This window comes from Hyperolius riggenbachi, chromosome 9, assembly GCF_040937935.1.
Source record: "Hyperolius riggenbachi isolate aHypRig1 chromosome 9, aHypRig1.pri, whole genome shotgun sequence".
Taxonomy (NCBI): Eukaryota; Metazoa; Chordata; class Amphibia; order Anura; family Hyperoliidae; genus Hyperolius; species Hyperolius riggenbachi.
The window spans coordinates 171,581,924-171,603,238 of NC_090654.1; the positions used below are offsets into that span (position 1 = coordinate 171,581,924).

General features: G+C 45.3%; 1 protein-coding gene across 21 annotated transcripts in view; it reads right to left on the reverse strand.

Moving 5' to 3' along the window:
* The window catches only part of ERC2 (ELKS/RAB6-interacting/CAST family member 2), a 1,931,514-nt gene that overhangs the window by 489,491 nt on the left and 1,420,708 nt on the right, over positions 1 to 21,315 (reverse strand). For 17 of the 21 annotated variants that reach the window (XM_068253678.1, XM_068253677.1, XM_068253689.1 and 14 more), the window contains one exon: positions 9,351 to 9,479. The exons of 3 other annotated variants lie outside the window; for them this stretch is intronic. In XM_068253678.1, coding sequence (XP_068109779.1) covers positions 9,351 to 9,479 — 129 coding nt within the window. Of the gene's footprint in view, positions 1 to 7,369; positions 7,428 to 9,350; positions 9,480 to 21,315 lie in introns of those variants that run through there. One more of the 21 variants, XM_068253690.1, reaches the window with a different exon arrangement.

Below are 21,315 nucleotides of genomic sequence, written 5' to 3' on the forward strand. Positions count from 1 at the left end.
CTCGGATACCCCTTTTCAAAATCCGATTGAACCGGATCCGAACGTTCTGATATCCGCATACATGCAGATATCCAAACTCATTATCCGGGCGAATTTGGATATCCGGATAGAAAAAACGGAAGTGGCCTATAAATAGCTTCCAAAACGTTTTTTGAGGTAAATGATGCATGTAGCATCATGTTTTTTTTAAAGGGAAACACTTATTTATTATGTGGGGAGTTAAAAAAAACGAACAAAAATAAAGGCTGTAAATTAACATCAGGAGTAGGTTCCAGACAGCGTCGTGCAGCCCACATTGGGCTTGATTCACAAAGCGGTGCTAACCTACTTAGCACGTCTAAAGTCTTTAGACGTGCTAACCAGGGTGCTAAGTAAGTTAGCACCGGATTTCTCAGTCAGATTGCGCGCTAACTTTGCATGCGCAAAGTTTTATGTGCGCTAAGACCCATAGGCTTTAATGGGCACTTCGTTTAGACGTGCTAAGGGGGTTTTCACAGGCGTGCTAACAGTTAGCACCGCTTTGTGAATCAAGCCCATTGTGTCCAAAGTCCAACCGCACATCTGGGACATGACAGTTTTCAGCTCAGACCCCTCAAAAATTACACAGCAATTGTGTTTAGATAGTTCACCATGGCTGGTACCACGGCACAGTAAAACATTAGGAGAGGTTCCAGGAATCGGCCGTACTGCCACAGTTGGGGCCTCCCCACAACTCGGACAGCACAGACACCTCCAAAAAAATTACACAGCAATTGCGTTTACATAGTTCACCATGGCACTTAGTGTGTTGGTACCACGGCTCAGTAAAACATTAGGAGAGGTTCTAGGAAGCGGTCGTATTGCCGCAGTTGGGGCCTCCCCACAACTCAAACAGCACAGAAACCTCCCAAAAAATTACACAGCAATTGTGTTTACATAGTTCACCAACCATGGCACCTAGTGTGTTGGTACCACGGCTGTAAAAAAAATTTGAACCAGGCTTATGACTCAAGACGGAGCCTGGAGGTTGTGGTGGTAAAGGGTGGTAAGGCAGGCATAGTGATTTCCAGCCGCTTCATTTCCCCCTCTTGCTAACAACAGGGGCCAGGAATTCACCAACCACCCAAGCCTGGTTTATTTTGAGAAACGTCAGTCTGTCCACAGACTGGGTGGACAGATGAGAGCGCTTCTAGGTGACCCCGCCACCGGCCACACTGAAGCACCTTTCGGACAGCACGCTGGAAGGGGGGCAAGCAAGGACTTCTGGGCGTACTGCGCCAGCTCGCTCCAAATATCCAGGTGCTTGACCCAGTAATCCAAGGGGTCCACAGGGGTGTCGCTGTCAAGCCCGCTGTAGGACCCCATGTAGTCTGCCACCATCCGGGTCCGTTGCTGGTTCTGGCTTTGATAGCCACTGCTGATTGATGCAGGCATTTACTGCTGTGCTTGCTGGACTGTGACAGCAGGGGGGTGGGAAGTCATGGGGAAGGCTTCCTCCAAGCGCCGAACCAGGGAATGCTGCAAGTCCATCATTCGGCGCACAGGGTCTCCTCCTGCAGGCAGGAACTGATGCAGCTTCCCCTTTAGCCGTGGGTCCAGCATCAGGGTGATCCACATGTCCTCCCAAGTACGCACGGCTTTCAGGGCCGCTGAGGCACTGCCCGTGCGACGGAAATAACCCACCGTTTTCCGAGCCGCTTTCAAAAGTGGGTCCATCCCCTGGTAGGTGCTTAGAAATTTCTGCACCACCAGGTTCAGGACGTGGGCCAGACAGGGGATGTGGGTGAGGTCTTCCCGGTGGATGGCAGCAACCAGGTTGGCGCCATTGTCGGACACCACCTCCAGACAGGGGATGTGGGTGAGGTCTTTCCGGTGTATGGCAGCAACCAGGTTGGCCCCATTGTCTGACACCACCTCTCCGACTCTGAGGCTTCTGGGGGTCAGCCAACTCCTCTCCTGCTCTTGGAAATTGTCCAGGACGTGGTCTGCTATAAGTCTGTGCTTCCCCAGGCTGACCATCTCCAGCAGCGCTTGGCAGTGGCGGGCCTTCACACTGCTGCTGAGGCGGGGGCTTTTCCTGGAGGGTGGAACCGGACCAGAGGAACCTGCTGCACTCTCCCTGAACCTGCTGCGGGGTGGCACCACCCACTGGATTGCTGCTGTGCCCGATGCTGCTGTCCCCTCCACACACCCCTTCCACCAAACTGACCCAGTGCGCTGTGAAGGACAGAAGGACAGATATAGTGGCCTGGTACTTGCACTTTATTGAAATTGGTGTTGGACTTTGATGAATCAGCATGGGGGGGGGGGGGGTGACAGACAACTGAGTAGAAGAAGAAAACGGACGGTCTATCTGTCACACACACTGACAATTAGCAGCGCAGCAGAAATGCAGTGATCTGTAGTAGTAAGCTAACACAGACACTAGTACTAGTCTCTCTAACAACTAAGCACTGCAGTAATAACTACACAATAACACAGTAATCCCTATGCCCTAAACTATACTGTAGCTAAGGCAATATAGCACAGGCCTGGCCTGTGTGCACAAACAGCACACACACAGACACCTAACTAGCAGAGCTGCTGCAGGCTGCAGCAGAGACTGTCACAGACACACACCCTAACTAAAATTCACAATACAACAAACTAGCTAAACAACAGTAAAAGAGTGGTAGTACAGGTGTTAATGTACAAAAACGCTGGGTTTAACACAGTAGAAAGCACTTGCTTTAACCAAACAGCACTGGAGTGTCTCTCTCAGTGTGCAGTCAGCAAGGACGTGTTCCCTCAACATGGCTGCCTCTTTATATACAGGGGGGGGCTGGCCAGAGTTCCCCTCTGTGATTGGTTGCTAGGGCTTCTGCTGGGAGCCCTCTGATTGGCTCAATGATGTCATCTCCTTAGTTACAGTATTCGGAATCGGATATCCGGCGGATATTCGACGAATATCCGGGTATGCGACCAAATATCTGCGGTTTGCTATCGGATTTGGGCCCAGGTATCCGGAATCCAAATCCGGTCAGATAGCTGAAAAAAGTTCGGATATCCGGATGAGCATCCCTGGCATCAAGTCCTGGAGCTGCAGTGTAGCATGGAACGAGCGCACGCATGCAAACGCAGCTAGCAGGCCATTAGTAAACGAAAGGTGAAAGAAATCCCCTTGTTTACATCCGTACAGCGCTGGTATGAAGTGCAGCGCTGTACATGGGACACTCGGCTGTCCCTCAGATTGGCTGGGAATCGAAGACCTCTCATAGGCCGATGCCTATGAGAGTCGGAGAAGAGGATGGATCACCGTCCTATTCAAATCAGGATGGGGCAGGGGGGTGGGAAGGAGAGGGAGGTGGGAAGGAGAGGGGGGGGGGGAGGGAAAATCAAGCACTGAAAGCATGAAAAAAAGAAAGAAACAAATGATCGCAGGAGCGATCAGGCCCATCCAAAAGAATGTCCCATTAAGGACAAGAAAAAGGAGGTAAGATTAGTTTGTGTGCTTAGTTGTACGGCTGTGCAGCAACCTGACAAAGCTGCACAGCCCTGTGTTATGAAAAATGGCCTGGTCACTAGGGGGGTGTAAGCCTGTGGTCCTGAAGTGGTTAATGAACTCTACTGTTCAAGACCATTGCCAGAGTATTTAGCATCTAGACTGAGCTATCTTTAAATAGTGTTCTATCACAGCTTTTTCAATATTACTTTTCTCCTGTCGGACTCAAAGTGCTTAGGAGCTGCAACCACAAGGGGCACGCTCAGTAGGCAGTAGCAGTATAAGGGAGTCTTATCCAAGAACTCCTTGCTGAATAGGTACTAGCTTACTGAATAGGACGAGTTGAGATTAAAACCCTGGTCTCGTATGTCAAAGCCCTTAACCAGTACAATATTCAGCCAAATAAAATACAGAGTTAACACACGCATGATATAAAATGTAATCGAGGAACTAATACTCTGAAGGAACCCAACAAACGTGGAACTAGGGTAAAGAAAAACATTGCTAAAAACATAAATTTAAGTCCCAGCAAGCATTAACCATTTCAGCCCGTGGGTATTTTACACCTTATGGACGAGAGGAATTTTCCCCTTTCAGCGCTCCTCTCTTTCATTCCCCAATAACTTTATCACTACTTATCACAAAGAAATTACCTATACCTTGTTTTTTCTGTCACCAATTAGGCTTTCTTTGGGTGGTACATTATGTTAAGAATTATTTTATTCTATATGCATTTTAACAGGAATAATTAAGAAAAAAATGGGAAAAAATCATTATTTCTCAGTTTTCTGCTATTATAGTTTTAAAATACCACATGCAACCGTAATTAAAACCCACACATTTTATTTGCCCATTTGTCCCGGTTATTGCAATGTTTAAATTATATCCCTAGTATAATGTACGGTGACAATATTTTATTTGGAAATAAAGGCACATTTTTTCAGTTTTAGATGCATCGCTAATTTTTAGCCCATACATTTATAATAATATTGCCCTCTTGACATACATATTATTTTTTTTGTTCCCTAACCCATTCGCGTTCCGTCATTTTCACTTGAGAAATGTTTACCTCCCATTCATTAGCCTATAACTTTATCACAATGAACTGATCTATATCTTGTTTTTTCCGCCACCAATTAGGCTTTCTTTGGAGGGGGGGGGGGTACATTTTGCTAAGAGCCACTTTACTGTAAATGTATTTTAACAGGAAGAATAAGAAAAAAACTGAAAAAATTCATGATTTCTCAGTTTTCAGCCATTATAGTTTTAAAATAATACATGCCTCCATAATTAAAACTCACGTATTGTATTTGCCCATATGTCCCGGTTATTACCCCGTTAAAATTATGTCCCTATCACAATGTATAGCGACAATATTTTATTTGGAAATAATGGTGCATTTTTCCGTTTTGCATCTATCACTATTTACAAGTTTAAAATAAAAAAACTAGAAGTATTTCATCTTTACATTGATATTTAAAAAGTTTAGACCCTTAGGTAAATATTTACATGTTTTTTTTTATTGTATTGTTTATGTTTTTTTTTTTTATATTAAACATTTTATTTGGGTAGTTTTGGGAGGGTGGGATGTAAACAAGTGATTTATAATGTAAATGTGTGTTTGAATTTTTTTTTTTTTTACTTTTAGTTGTAGTTTTGCTTTTTGGCCACAAGATGGCGGCCATGAGTTTGTTTACATGACGTCACTCTAAGCGTAACACACGCTTAGAGCGACGCATGGGGTACGTTACAGCCAGAAAAAGCGAAGCTTCCGAGAGAAGCTGTCGCTTTTTCAGCGTGGGAGAGGAATCAGTGATCGGGCACCATAGCCCGGTTCACTGATTGCCTGGCTAACGAACCGCGGGCCGGGAGCGTGCGTGCGCGCGATCGGCCGCGGGAGCACACGGTAGCGCGCATGGTTCCTGGACGTAGTTTCTACGTCCAGGAACCAAAATAGGCTTAAGTCTGTAGATGTAATTTTACTATTTGGCCACAAGATGTCCCCGCCGAGCAAAATACTATGTAGCGTAAAATTATGCTACATAGGAAAAAATGTGTTGCTACATTGTTACTAGGGAAGTGACACAGGTTTCAATGGAAGCCTGCATCACGGGTAGGCTGCGGGAAGATTAATGAATGGGAACAAAGAAATAGTCAGCGGGAGGAAGTGCGTTGGCTCTATTTAAGAATAAACACTGTTTTTAAACAAAAACAGTGTTTATTCTCGGCGGACATATTCGGATTAGCACAGGGGACTTTTGTCCCCTGCAGCCAATCCCCCTGCTACTAGCAACATCGCAATCGCGGCATTTGCCCGCACAATCACGTGCAAACACCCCCAAACTGCAGGGACGTGACTAGCGCGTCCCTGTGGCTCTAGCAGCTGCCGCTGCGGACGTGAATTTCACGTCCGCGTGGCATAAATGGTTACAGAGGGCTGAAAGTAAAGTAAAGCTGTTGAATGCAGTCATGAGATTAAGAGACACTTGTTATTTGGGAGGAAAGCTACGGCAAATTTGGACAAGATACTAAAGGGTAGGAAGGATGCTATCATTCATATTCTGTTATCAGGGACATAGAAATAGCCATAGCACCTGCTATGGGACCCTGGAGCAGAGAAGGCCCACGTGGTAATTGATATGTTCACTATTCATTTTTCTGTGTTTCTTCACCTTCTGAAGTTATCTCAGTGCCTGTTTGCAGTGTACATTGCATAGGAATGTACATTGTCTAATCAACTCATATCCCATCTGGTAGGGGCAGGTGAGCCCATAATCTCTAGCTACACCTCTGTACTCTGTATTAAGATATTTTGGATAGTTTGTGTAGTGACCATGATCTAAAAAGAGTAAACACGGTTGTTTGACAATAAATGGCTTCAGCCAACCACTAACCAAGAGTGAAAGAAACGTTTTTGTGTTTTCATCCATATTCTATGAAAAATAGTTAAGAAATCATAAATTCTGCCAGGGCATGTAAACTTATGAGCACAACTGTATATTGTCAATTGCAGTGTGAAAGGAGCCTTGTGTCTTTTATTTCCTTTGGTGCAGACTCGAGGTCCAAGAGGTTGAACTTGATGGACACATGTCTTAATTCAACCTAGATAACTACAGCATGTATGTAACTATGAAGATTGCGAACTCATTTGCTAACGGAGACAAGAAAAATGTTCTGTGTACTTTGTAAAGCATTGTGTACAAGTAAGGAAATAGATGTGTGTTTCCTCTACGTAGTCCTGAAGATGCTGTTTCAAACTGTAAAAACATTGCCCCAAATGTTTTCACAAGTGAAACAAATATTGCTAGAGAACATGGCCAAGGCAGGAAACTTTATAGTTTAGTCTTGATTCCTGCTAACCAAAAAGTGACAAGCAGGTAAAAAAAATTGCAAATAGATGAAACTACTGGATTTATTAGAGGAACACTAACTCCAGAACATTAGACTCAATGTAGAAAACTTTCTAGGCAGAGACATCTGCTGGTGAATGTGTGAAAGTGCAATCTATTACAGCATGGGGAAGAAACAGAGAATCACATACTGTACTTGCCTGAAAGAAATACATATGCTACAGAATCTATAGCAAATGATAAGGCATAGGGTCAATGGTGCAATGTGAAGAAAGGAGTCATTTTTCAGCTTTCATTTTTTTTTTGAATCATAAAAGAAAAAGATGGACATAAATGGCAACTTCACATCTTTATGCTCTAGCTTATATTGAGTGTCTCAGTGCTGTGCTACATATATTTTAAAGTAGTACTCCATTTAGCAATCAAAAGTCTCAAGGCTAACCCCATCCTCCACCCTTGTCAAACTCAAACACTTGTTTTAAATAAATGTTAAAACTTTTTCATTATCTTAAAATTGACATAAAGTGGAGATAAGCTTTTCAAATCAAATTGAACCTCCAGGTAGTCCTTCCTCTGACAGATCAGACTCCATTTAAATCTGTGCAAATTATGTAAGCCTTAAAATGAAGAGACAGAGACAGTGATAAGTCATTTTGTAAATAAAAGTTAACTTAAGTTATGTATACACACTAGAATAAACTTGATAACGCAGAGAATCTACCATGCATCTACCGTGTGTGCAGCAGCCGCCCAATGTCGCCTAATGATCTGACATGTTAGATTCTCGGTGACTCTCGACACCCTAGCAAACTCCCCATGACCATGGGAAACTGCTTTGTTATGCCCTGTTTATCGTCACCCCTGCCTCCCCCATCCATAGCAACAGATGCATTGCTAGCCTTCAGGCCAATGACGGATCAGCTTATTTTGGTGCGCGGCTCTGAGAGCCGAGCGACGAAACTGGGCACCCCATAACAGCAATGTTATGCTACGCGGGGCACGTAGTGGTCATTCAGGGCTCTGGCGGCTACCAGACCCCGAATTACATCTCCCTCCGAGCTGCGACAACTCGGAGGGGGAATAGTATTTAACGCCGCCTCTGTATTTTGTGGCAGTGGTGAAAGCTGTCATTCGTCTCTTACTACGCCGGAATGACATGCACCCGGCCAATGATGCACCTGAACAGCATTGAGTCCCGAACTGTCGCCTCAGGGATCAAGTCCCAATCCTAGCTGGGTGACAGCTATCCACATTGTGTAGGTAGCTATAGATATCAATGTAATATAACATTTACACTGAGATGTTTGCATTCTTCTAGTATCAACTCTCAGGCTCTAAATGTGCTCTAGCATAGAAAGAAGGCGAGAGGTTGATGACTGCAATAGTCATGCTCACCAACACTTTTACACATAATAACTGGGTAATGTTAGAAAGTAGGGTTTTACCCTCTACAACCATTATGTTGATAACCAGAGAACGTTTGTTTTTTAAAACAAACCTTACATTTTATCCACAACTGCCCAACATCTACAACTGCCCAATTAAAACAAGTGCAGTGTTGTTCATGTGATAAAAGACAACTCACCAATTGGTCTCCGATAACTGTGGGTGTTAGATGCTTGCAGACACATGCAGCTCCATTGGTAAATTAACTTTTCCCTAGTATTGTGAATATGCTTTGAGAATGCTTACAGTCAAATACTGGGAAGGCATTATTTTTTCTTTCTATCACAGCATTGCTATATGATGGGTTGGTTTTATTTCTGCTTTTAAGGTGTACACTCATTTCTGATTCCTGATGTGGGATTTGCATCACATGACAATGACATAGCACCTCATTCACCTCTATAAAAAAGGAAAGGTGATAGTCCACAGTATTCAGTTGGGACTTCATCAGCAACGCAAACGTTAAAGTGGCAATGCTGGAGGTCGGGCATTTAAAAATAAATAGGTCATAGGAAATCAGCCCATGACTAAAAGCTATATAGAATATGCACAGGATTATACAAAATGAGCACACACAAAAATTACCAGCACATTATTTAGTCTACTCCAACTGTGGATTGCCTACTTGCAGGTGTAATTAGAAAATGTATTAATATTGTATTAATATTATGTAGTTGGGCAATTGTAAGATACAGTAAAGTCTTGGCCATCTCCTTGACAAAGCAAGCCTGGCATGGCCCCATCATAGACATTAAGTTCACTACTTGCAGATAAATCATCACTGGAACCTTTCTGCAATCTGCAGACCAATTGTTCATGTTTTTGTAATCTGAAGTAACTTAAATAGTTTATGTCTGCCAATTAATCACTGTATGGGGGTAAACTGAAAGGATAGCACTTTACCTAGCAAAATATAAGTTTTACTTTAAACAACTTGTGCCCCCAGCTCTAGAGGCAGCAAGATTTCTCAATTACTTGCAAGTAATTCTGCAGCTTATAGTAAAACACCACCTGGAGAATCAGAATTTGCCAACATTATACTAGATGCTTTATTCCAAGTTCTAGCTAAATTCTACTTTCTACAGCTGACTGACCTGAGGCATTTGCAGACTGTTTTCATCACGGCTGTAAACAAGGTACTTGGCAGCTATATCTGTGATGAAGTCACAATCACATATGTTGGGTAGGGTCAAGCTTTGTTGTTCTTTCCTATCTATATAGACCTGTAAAGAAAGCTGCAACAGTTAGGTGTGAATTCCCAGACATTTCACAGTAATGGGAACATCTGCTCTGTACACTTGGTGCTGGGAAAAATCACTAAACAATGCCCCTTCCTATATTATGGACACTTGAACTCTTCCAACACCATTTCACCACTAACAGTGATCACTGCCCCCTCAACTAGTTATGTTTGATGCCCAGGAATTGTTGGCCCTAAATGAATTTACCAAAACCTTGTCAAAACACTCTAAGGGGTTAATTTGGAAAGTAGAAATTAAAGGGTCACTAATGCAAAACAAAACATTTTTTAATAACAAACATATTCTCTGTTTTCCAAAGCTGAAATATATAAAAGTCATGCCTGAATTGTCCCACATCTTGCTTTAACATGTCCTATAAAAGGGACATACAAACACTAGACAAGACAACATTTACAGTATATTGTGCTTTTCTTCTGGCAGATTCAACTACTTGACGACCACAGTATTAAACCCCACTAAAGACCAGGCTCTTTTTGGCTGCACTGGGCTGTGCAGGCTTTACAGCCACCTGCACAGCCCAGCTAAGGAGCTAAGCGATCAGACTCACCTCCTATTTTTGTCCCTAAGGGGACATGCTGCCAGAGGTGTCCGATCGCTGCTGACACTTTTTTTTCTTCTGCCTCATAGAGGCTCTCTCTCCCTCGGTCCCCCTCCCTCTCCTTCCTCCCTCCCCTCCACCTATAGAAATGAACAGGATGGTGATCCATCCTGTTCTCGGCCTCTCATAGGCATCAGCCTATGAGAAGACAGCGATCCCCGGCCAATCAGAGGCCGGGGATCGCCGATCTCGTACAGCCCTGCTGGAGACCGCAGCGCTATACAGATGTAAACAAAGGGGATTTCTTTCCCTTTTCATTTACAAACAGTCTGCTAGCCACGATCGGCAGCTAGCAGGCTAATATCAGAGATCCGCACCGTGAACTGGCAGGGAACGATCACGCATGCGTGCGGCTATTCCTTGGGAAACTGCAGCTCCAGGACTTGAAGCCAATCAGCGTTGGGTGGTCCTGGGGCTGCTGACGCAGTCACGCCCATGTGCATGACACGGTCGTTATGTAGTTAAAGTGGTAGAGCTGCAGCCACTAGGTGTGCTCTGTAGGCAGTAGCAGTGTTACGGAGTCTAGCCCAAGGACTCCTTACTGAATAGGAAGAGCCAAGATTCGAACCCAGGTCTCCTGTGTCAGAGGCAGTGCCATTAACCATCACACTATCAAGCCACTAGAGAAACGTCAGCTGAAACAGCCAATAACAATTTATCTAGTGCGTGTACAGTGACCAACCCGAAGTTGCTGAAGGGTCTGTCCGATATGTCAGATCCTTAATGATGCCTAAGCATCCCCGATCACACTGTTTTTCTCAACATCCCCCTTCCTCGCTGCAGGAAGCCACACCATTGTGTGCCACTAGTTTTCCTTCCACCCCCCTCCCTAACGAAGCAGGGCTTTTTGGCGCCCATCTCGGGCCATGTAGGGGCGAAGCTTGGCGCGGCTATAGCAGTAATGCTATAGAGCGCTCCCCGCGCAAGGTTAATTCGGGGATCCCCCCCGGGTTGCGACGACTCAGAGAGGGAATAGTATTTAACACCCCCTGAATAATGGGTCACCCTGCACCACAAAAACCCTGTGCACCAAAATGTCATGTATGCCCTCCATACGGTCCCCAAATTGTCGCCTGAGGGATAATTTCCTGATCCCTAATTGGCGACAATAATCAAATGTGTGTATGTAGTTTTGGATTGCAGACCTGCTGAGGCAGTTATGTCTTCCTTAACCACTTCACCCTCAAGGGTTTTTACACTATGGACCAGAGCAATTTTCACCTGTCAGCACTCCACCCTTTCATTCGCCAATAACTTTTTCACTACTTATCACAACAAAACAATCTATACTTAGTTTTTTTTCACCACCAATTAGGCTTCCTTTAGGTGGTAAATTATGCTAAGAATTATTTTATTCTAAATGCATTTTAACTGGAATAATAAGGAAAAATAAGGAAAAAAAATCATTATTTCTCAGTTTTAGGCCATTATAGTTTTAAAATAAAACATGCTACTGTGAATAAAACCTACATATTTTATTTGTCCATTTGTCCTGGTTATTACAATGTTAAAATTATGTCCCCAGTACAATATAGGGCGACAATATTTTATTTCGAAATAAAGGTATATTTTTTCAGTTTTGCATCCGTCACTAATTACCACCCCATATATGCAAATATAACAGTAACATACCCTCTCATGCCATACATAGTAGAACAGCAGAGTCCCTAACATAACAATTTTATGTTTGTTTGTTTATTTAAATGCTGTCATTTTTTTTTTTTGGTAACTATGGGCGGGGGGGGGGGGGGGGGATTGGAGGTATTAATTTATTTTTACTTAATTTAATACATGTAAAATGTAGTGCAAAATGTAATTATTTTTTTTCACTTTTTTTTTTGACCATTAGATGTCAGAGAGGGTGTTGTAAGAGCAAATCTCATTGGCTTCTCATTGAAACCATGAGCTTTGCTTACGGACATTCCGATTGGTTCAGGGAAGGCTTCTTCACTTTCCCCAATGCGGTAAGCATGGTGGGGGGTGGGGCAGCGAGGGGGGACAGTTTAAAATGTCTGTTGGTCCTTTAACAGGGACCAATAGGACGCTTTAAAACAGCGGGTAGTACTGGTTAAGGTAGCCACACGTTGATAGGTGGCCACCTGATGTGGCAAAATTACAGATCCCTCTCTGATAGAAATCTTCTCAGACAGGGATTTATTCGTTCCACATGTCGCACACAGATTTTAAATAGATCTCAGCAGAAAATTAATCAAACCACAGTGTTGCATTGCACTGCATTGATCTCCCACTCCCAAACAACATTTTCTGTCCATCGATTTTTGACATAAAGTAGAAAACTCATTCTGGTCAGAATGTTAGGGCAGATATTTCCAGTAGATTCAATCTGAGTGATCAAATCTGATGGTAAAATTAACTACTTACTATGTATCATTACTCGTCTTCCTTTCTCTTTCCACAGCTGGAGGGCTCCAGGAGTGACTCTTGCTGCCGCAGGGACAGCATAAGGGTAGATACACAGATCCAATTTTGGTTAGCTAATAACTGACATATTTTACCACATCCATGTAGTATGAGGGTCAACAGATTTTGAATTCTATGAACAGAGTGTGTAGGTAAGCTCTCATACTATATAAAAGTAGTAAAATTGGCCAATCAAAATTAGATGTGTGTAGCAGGCTTAAAGGGACACTTAAGCCATAAAAAAATGAGTTTTACTCACCTGGGACTTCTACCAGCCCCCTGCAGTAGTCCTGTGCCCTCGCAGCCACTCACTAATCCTCTGGTTCCCCGCTGCCAGCTAGTTACGTTTTTGCCGACAGGCCCGTCTGGACTTGCCACGTGTAGCTTTTTCCGCATTCCCGACTTTAGTTAGCGCTATTGCGGGCCGCAACGCATGCAAAAATATGTGTTGCCGCATTACGAACGCATAGATATGCGGCAACACGTATTTTTGTACGCGTTGCGGCCCGCAATAGCACTAATTGCAGTTGGGAATGCGGAAAAAGCTACGCGTGGCCAGTCCTGACAGGCCTGTCGGCAAAAACGAAACTAGCTGGCAGCGGGGGACCAGAGGATTAGTGAGTGGCTGCGAGGGCACAGGACTGCTGCAGGGGGCTGGTAGAAGCCCCAGGTGAGTAAAACTCATTTTCTTTTTCTGACTTAACCACTTACCGACCGCCCACTGCACAGGGGCGGCCAGAAAGTGGATCCCGCAAGGACCAGCTCATGCCCAGAGGCGGTGGTCCTTGTAGGGGCATGGGCGGAGCGATCACGTCATCCGTGATGCGATCCTCCGCCGGGGACTGGCTCCGCCCCCCTCGCGCTGTAACCCGCCGGCCGTTCGGAAGCGCCGGCGGGTTACTAGCACCCGGATCGCTGCATACAAAGTGTATAATACACTTTGTAATGTATACAAAGTGTATTATACAGGCTGCCTCCTGCCCTGGTGGTCCCAGTGTCCGAGGGACCACCAGGGCAGGCTGCAGCCACCCTAGTCTGCACCCAAGCACATTGATTCCCCCCCCCCCTGATCGCCCACAGCACCCCTCACCCCTGCCACCCATCAATCAGCCCCTAACCTGCCCCTTGCGGGCAATCTGATCACCCACCCACACTAATAGATCGCCCGCAGATCCGACGTCAGATCACCTCCCAAGTGCAGTGTTTACATCTGTTCTCTACCCTAAACACCCACTAATCACCCCCTATCACCACCTGTCACTGTTATCCATCAGATCAGACCCTAATCTGCCCCTTGCGGGCACCCAATAACCCGCCTACACGCTCAGATTGCTCTCAGACCCCCCCTTATCAATTCGCCAGTGCAATATTTACATCTGTTCTTCCCTGTAATAACCCACTGATCACCTGTCAATCACCTGTCAATCACCCATCAATCACCCCCTGTCACTGCCACCCATCAATCACCCCCTGTCACTGCCACCCATCAATCAGCCCCTAACCTGCCCCTTGCGGGCAATCTGATCACCCACCCACACCAATAGATCGCCCGCAGATCCGACGTCCGATCACCTCCCAAGTGCAGTGTTTACATCTGTTCTCTACCCTAAACACCTGCTAATTACCCATCAATCACCCCCTGTCACTGCTACCTATCAGATTAGACCCCTATCTGCCCCTAGGGCACTCAATCACCCGCCCACACCCTCAGAACGCCCTCAGACCCCAGCCCTGATCACCTTGCCAGTGCATTGCTTGCATCTATTGCCCCCTCTAATCACACCTTGAGACACCCATCAATCACCTCCTGTCACCCCCTAGCACACCTACCCATCAGATCAGGCCCTAATTTGCCCGTGTGGGCTCCTGATCACTCGGCCAAACCCTCAGATCCCCCTCAGACCCCCTTCTGATCACCTCCCCAGTGCATTGATTGCATTTATTTTCCCCTCTAACCACCCCCTGAGACACCCATCAATCACCTCCTGTCACCCCCTAGCACTCCTATCCATCAGATCAGGCCCAATACAACCTGTCATCTAAAAGGCCACCCTGCTTATGACCAGTTCCACAAAATTCACCCCCTCATAGACCACCTGTCATCAAAATTTGCAGATGCTTATACCCCTGAACAGTCATTTTGAGACATTTGGTTTCCAGACTACTCACGGTTTTGGGCCCGTAAAATGCCAGGGCGGTATAGGAACCCCACAAGTGACCTCATTTTAGAAAAAAAGACACCCCAAGGTATTCTGTTAGGTGTATGACAAGTTCATAGAAGATTTTATTTTTTGTAAAAAAGTTAGCGGAAATCAATTTTTATTGTTTTTTTTTCACAAAGTGTCATTTTTCACTAACTTGTGACAAAAAATAAAATCTTCTATGAACTCGCCATACACCTAACGGAATACCTTGGGGTGTCTTCTTTCTAAAATGGGGTCACTTGTGGGGTTTCTATACTGCCCTGGCATTTTAGGGGCCCTAAACCGTGAGGAGTAGTCTAGAAACCAAATGCCTGACAAGGACCTGTGAATAGGACGTTGGGCCCCTTAGCGCACCTAGGCTGCAAAAAAGTGTCACACATGTGGTACCACCGTACTCAGGAAAAGTAGTATAATGTGTTTTGGGGTGTATTTTTACACATACCCATGCTGGGTGGGAGAAATCTCTCTGTAAATGGACAATTGTGTGTAAAAAAAAAATCAAACAATTGTCATTTACAGAGATATTTCTCCCACCCAGCATGGGTATGTGTAAAAATACACCCCAAAACACATTATACTACTTCTCCTGAGTACGGCGGTACCACATGTGTGGCACTTTTTTACACCCTAAGTACGCTAAGGGGCCCAAAGTCCAATGAGTTCCTTTAGGATTTCACAGGTCATTTTGCGACATTTGGTTTCAAGACTACTCCTCATGGTTTAGGGCCCCTAAAATGCCAGGGCAGTATAGGAACCCCACAAATGACCCCATTCTAGAAAGAAGACACCCAAAGGTATTCCGTTAGGAGTATGGTGAGTTCATAGAAGATTTTATTTTTTGTCACAAGTTAGCGGAAATTACACTTTGTGAAAAAAAACTATTAAAATCAATTTCCGCTAACTTGTGACAAAAAAATTTAAATCTTCTATGAACTCACCATACTTCTAATGGAATACCTTGGGGTGTCTTCTTTCTAAAATGGGGTCATTAGTGGGGTTCCTTTACTGCCCTGGCATTTTATGGGCCCTAAACCGTGAGGAGTAGTCTTGAAACAAAAATGACCTGTGAAATCCTAAAGGTACTCATTGGACTTTGGGCCCCTTAGCGCAGTTAGGGTGCAAAAAAGTAGTATAATGTGATTTGGGGTGTATTTTTACACATACCCATGCTGAGTGGGAGAAATCTCTCTGTAAATGGACAATTGTGTGTAAACCAATTGTCAACCAATCACATGTGTAAACCACTAGAAAACCAATCACATATATGTTATACACTGTGCAGGGCGGCGATATACTGCATGCCAGCATCACACACACCCCTGCTGTGGATCTCAATATAATCTTGGGGTTTTCCCCCCGATCCTTAAGTTGTCACTTGGGCTAGATGGCCAATATATTGCGCTCAGAAAGCAAGCCTGTATCAGGCAATGTTCAAAAGATGCTGGACTTGAGATCCGAATTCCTCAGAAATTACTCAGTCATTTCATGGTTGGACATGTTGGTAATAATTGATTGACCCTGCGCCAATACCGGCATGTGTTATGTATGATCGGTAGATACACGGATGTACAGGAAGTGCAGGTTCCGGGTGCTAATGTGGGCAGATCATGGCGGCAAATTGCGCGCGCAAAAGTCCGCGAAAAAGTTTGCACCGCTTTGTGAATCAGGCCCATAGAGTTCCCAGTATAAGCATTCAACAGAGGAATTAACGCGTAAAATTTTCCCACTACGCGTAATTGCGTATTTTAATGCGTAGTCTACGAAATGCATGCAAAGCGAATATTTGATTTCGAAGTCGTAGTTTGGCGAAGCGTAATTGCGTAAAACTACGCGTAGTTCCAGCGTAGCGCAGTTGGCTGACTACGACCATCCCTGACTCAAATCCCCATAGCTACCTACCTATACTGGGGACCCATATCTACCTACCTATACTGAAGGCCACATGCCTACCTACCTACCTATACAAAGCCCCATACCTACCTACCTACCTATACTGAAGGCTCCATACCTAACTACATATACAAAGCCCCATACTGGAGGCCCATACCTACCTACCTATAATGAAGGCCCCATACCTACCTACCTATACTGAGGACCCCATACCTGCCTACCTATAATGAAGGCCCCATGCCTACCTACTTATACTGAGGACCTCATACCTACCTACCTACTTATACTGAAGACCCCTATACCTAGCTATCTATACTGAAGGCATCTATACCTAGGTACCTATCCTGATGGCACCATACCTACCTATACTGAGGACACCATACCTACCTACCTATATTGAAGGCCCCATACCTACCTACCTACCTACCTACCTACCTATACTGAGATCCCCATACCTACCTACCTATACTGAAGGCCCCATACCTACCTACCTACCTATACTGAGGTCCCCATACCTACCTATCTACCTACCTATACTGAGGTCACCATACCTACCTACCTATACTGAAGGCCGCATGCTTACCTACCTACCTTCCTACCTATACTGAGGACCCTATACCTACCTACCTATACTGAAGACCCCTATACCTAGCTATCTATACTGAAGGCATCTATACCTAGGTACCTATCCTGAAGGCATTAATACCTAGCTACCTATGCTGAAGCAAAGCCCCTGGGCACAGCAAAGCAAAGACCCCAGCTAAGCAACGCCTCCAAGCCCCAGCCTAGCAAAGACCCTAGCAAAGGTAAACCCCCTGGGCCCCAGACAAGCAAAGCCCCAGCAATGCAAAGCCCACGGTCCAAGCAATGCAAAGCCCCTGGGTCTCAGCCCAGCAAAGCAAAGCCCCTAGCCCAGAAAAGCAAATCCCCAGGGCCCTAGCCCAGCAAAGCAAAGCTCCCAGACCAGCAAAGCAAGCCCTCAGCCTAGCAAAGCCTCTGGGCCTCAGCCCAGCAAAGCGTACAGCCAAGCAAAGCTCCCAGCTCAGCAAAGCCTAGTAAAACCCGCAGCCCAGCAAAACACCCAAAAATGACCTCACCCCAGTGAAGCCCCCAGCAAATTGCTCAGCCCAGCAAAGCCCAAAGCCAAATCACCCAGCAAAGCCCCAGGCCCAGCACCCAGCAAAGCCAGGCCGGCACAGCATCACCACCAGCCAGGCAGCTCAGCATCACCACCAGCAAGCCCAGTATAACTGCCAGCTGAGTACAGCACACAGGCCAGCCAGCCGAAAACAAGACAGAAGGCAGGTGAGGGGCTTATTTATTTATTGTATTTATAAAGCGCCAACATATTACACAGTGCTGGAAATGTGAAATACTACCTATTGAATATATTAAAGTTACACCACTGCTATGTTCATGTACATTTGGCCCCACCTATGACCACGCCGACTTTCCCGCAGCATGGCCACGCCCATTTTTGCCACGTCGCGCTATCACCTAAAGATAATGGCAGTGGCAGTATTTGATAGACTACAAATCTCTTCATGTGTACACTGCTTTAGAACCTGTCCCTACTACATGTGATTCAATGCTTTTTTTCAGAATGCATGTGACCAGGTAATCACAGTGATATTCTCAGTGCTGCTCAAATTTACACAATGTCATGAGACGCAGTGCAGTTGCCAAATTTACTGTATGCTGCATTTTTGATGCATAGTAATTTCCATCCTATTTAATATCCCATAATGAGAATCTGCAAACACATTAAAAATAAATGGTGACAAATGTTCATTTTACTGAGGGACAAGTCCAAAATAATAATAAATTAATAATACAAACTTTGGTTATTATCTAAGCTGATTAATAATGAAGGCAATTTATATGTGCAAATTGTATTAGCATAGAGAAGTGTATAACACAGAAGTAGTTAGGAATATGGACAGGCAATGCAGACATTCTTCTGTCTATTGGGGAAGGGGGTGGGAGCTACTTTTTCCTTTACCCCTACTTGAAAAAGGAAATCAACAAACATTTGCATTGCTGATTAGGAGATACTAGAGTTTTTTTCTGTCTTGAGGTAGAGGCTGAGGTGGAATTGTAAATCAATGAAGGACACAGGCTTGTTAAAGTACACAAATCACTTACATTAAGGTCTAATGCTGAGAATACACAGTGAGATTTTTTGGCAGATAGATTGTTTCCGACAGGTCCGATATTATTTTTGAGTGTTTTTCTGTTTGATTTCTCAAAAAAGTAAATGGAAATCGATTAGAAAAACGATCGGACATTAAATCTGCTGAAGAATCTCATCGTGTATTCCCAGCATAAGGCTATTCTAATACATACACAGATACATTCCAGTTATGCAAAAGAAACCAAACTGTACCAGAATTACTTTGCATGGCAATACAAAAAAAAAAAGAAACCTCAATCATGAGAAATGAATGTCTTTTTTTTGCCATGACAATGCATTACTCCTGATACAATTTGTAATCTTATGTAAGGCTTTTGTTTCAAGTAGAAAAAGAGAGCAGATGCATACTAAAAAAAATTCTGCGCTCTACTGCGGGTCATAATACATATTGCTCAACTCGAAATGATGCTTTTTTAGTTTCAAACACTTCTATTAGACACAAAGGGCCATATCCTATTCCAGGTGATAAGCACTTGCAGATGGGAGCTACTTATCACCTTGCCAGTGCAGTTTCTAGGCTAAAATGCACCCAGGGCGAGGTTGTAAAAATTGTGCCCCCCCGCCCCCGGTCCCCCAGTATAGGTAGCCAGGCATAGGTGAGGCAGTATAGTTGCCCCCGGTATAGGTTAGCCAGGTAGGTGCCTCCAGTATAGGTAGCCAGTATAGTTTCCCCCAGTATAGGTTAGATAGGCAGGCGCCCCCGGTATAGGTTATTATTTCCAAAGTGAGGCAGGCACACCATCCGTTTCTCGGGGTGCTTGGCGAGCTGGCATAGGCAGTGCCACACTCAAAGTCCAAACTCACAGATCTCACCAGCACACCACAGGTTAAAGCGCACCTTTTATTGTGCCAGTATCCACAGAATCCAACAATTGTTTCGGGGCCACGCAGGGTCCCCCTTTGTCAAGGCATATGGTTACATCCATATGTAACCATATGCCTTGACAAAGGGGGACCCTGCGTGGCCCCGAAACAATTGTTGGATTCTGTGGATACTGGCACAATAAAAGGTGCGCTTTAACCTGTGGTGTGCTGGTGAGATCTGTGAGCCCGGTATAGGTTAGTTAGGTAGGTGCCTGCAATATAGGTAGCCAGTATAGTTGCTACCTGTATAGGCTAGCTAGGTAGGTAGGTGCCCCCAATACAAGTTCGATAAGTAAGTGCCCCCAATACAATTTAGATAAGTAAGTGCCCCCAGTATAGGTTTGATAGGTAGGTGCCCCCCCGTATAAGTTAGATAGGTAGGTGCCTGCAATATAGGTAACCAGTATAGTTGCCACCTGTATAGGCTAGGTAGGTAGGTGCCCCCCAGTATAGGTTAGATAGGTAGGTGCCCCCCAGTATAGGTTAGATAGGTAGGTGCCCCCCAGTATAGGTTAGATTAGGTAGGTGCCCCTCAGTAAAAGTTAGATTAGGTAGGTGCCCCCCAGTAAAGGTTAGATAAGGTACGTGCCCCCCAGTATAGGTTACATTAGGTAGGTGCCCCCCAGTATAGGTTAGATTAGGTAGCTGCCCCCCCGTATAGGTGAGATAGGTAGCTGCCCCCCAGTATAGGTTAAATTAGGTAGGTGTCCCACAATATAGGTTAGATTATGTAGGTGCCCCCCAGTATTGGTTAGATTACGTAGCTGCCCCCCAGTATAGGTTAGATAGGTAGCTGCCTCCCAGTATAGGTGAGATAGGTAGCTGCCCCCAGTATAGGTTAGATTAGGTAGCTGCCCCCCAGTATAGGTGAGATAGGTAGCTGCCCCGCAGTATAGGTTAGATTAGGTAGGTGCCCCCCAGTATAGGTTAGATTAGGTAGGTGCCCCCCAGTAAAGGTTAGATTAGGTAGGTGCCCCCCAGTATAGGTTAGATAGGTAGCTGCCCCCCAGTATAGGTGAGATAGGTAGCTGCCCCCAAGTATAGGTGAGATTAGGTAGGTGTCCCCCAATATAGGTTAGATAGGCAGCTTCCCCCCATAATGGAGGGGGGAGCTAGAGCTGCGGGGAGGGCAGCCTGACCTCTCCCTCCCTCTCCCCGGGCCACCCTCCGAGCTCCACCCTCAGAACAGATGCAGAGCAATTTATTAGCGCAGCAGGAAGCGTATATAACTACTCACCTCCCTGCGTTCCACTGGCCGCTCACTCGCCGCTGATCTTCCCCTCTCGGCATAGACGCTGATACACATGCTGCTTCCGGCTAATCAGGAAGCAGCGTGTGTATCAGCGTCTATGCCGAGAGGAGATCAGCGGCAAGTGAGCGGCCAGTGGAACGCAGGGAGGTGAGTAGTTATGTACGCTTTCTGCTGTGCTAATTAATTGCTCTGCATCTGATCTGAGGGGGGAGCACGGAGGGCGGCCCGGGGAGAGGGAGGGAGAGGTCGGGCTTTTTTGCACTGCATATGTGCAGGGACGCAGAGACACTGAAGGCTTGCAGGAGAGGATGGGGCCAAAAGCGGCGGGTGTGTGCGCACACGTGGCGGGCGTGCATGCGCAGTGGCAGACCTAG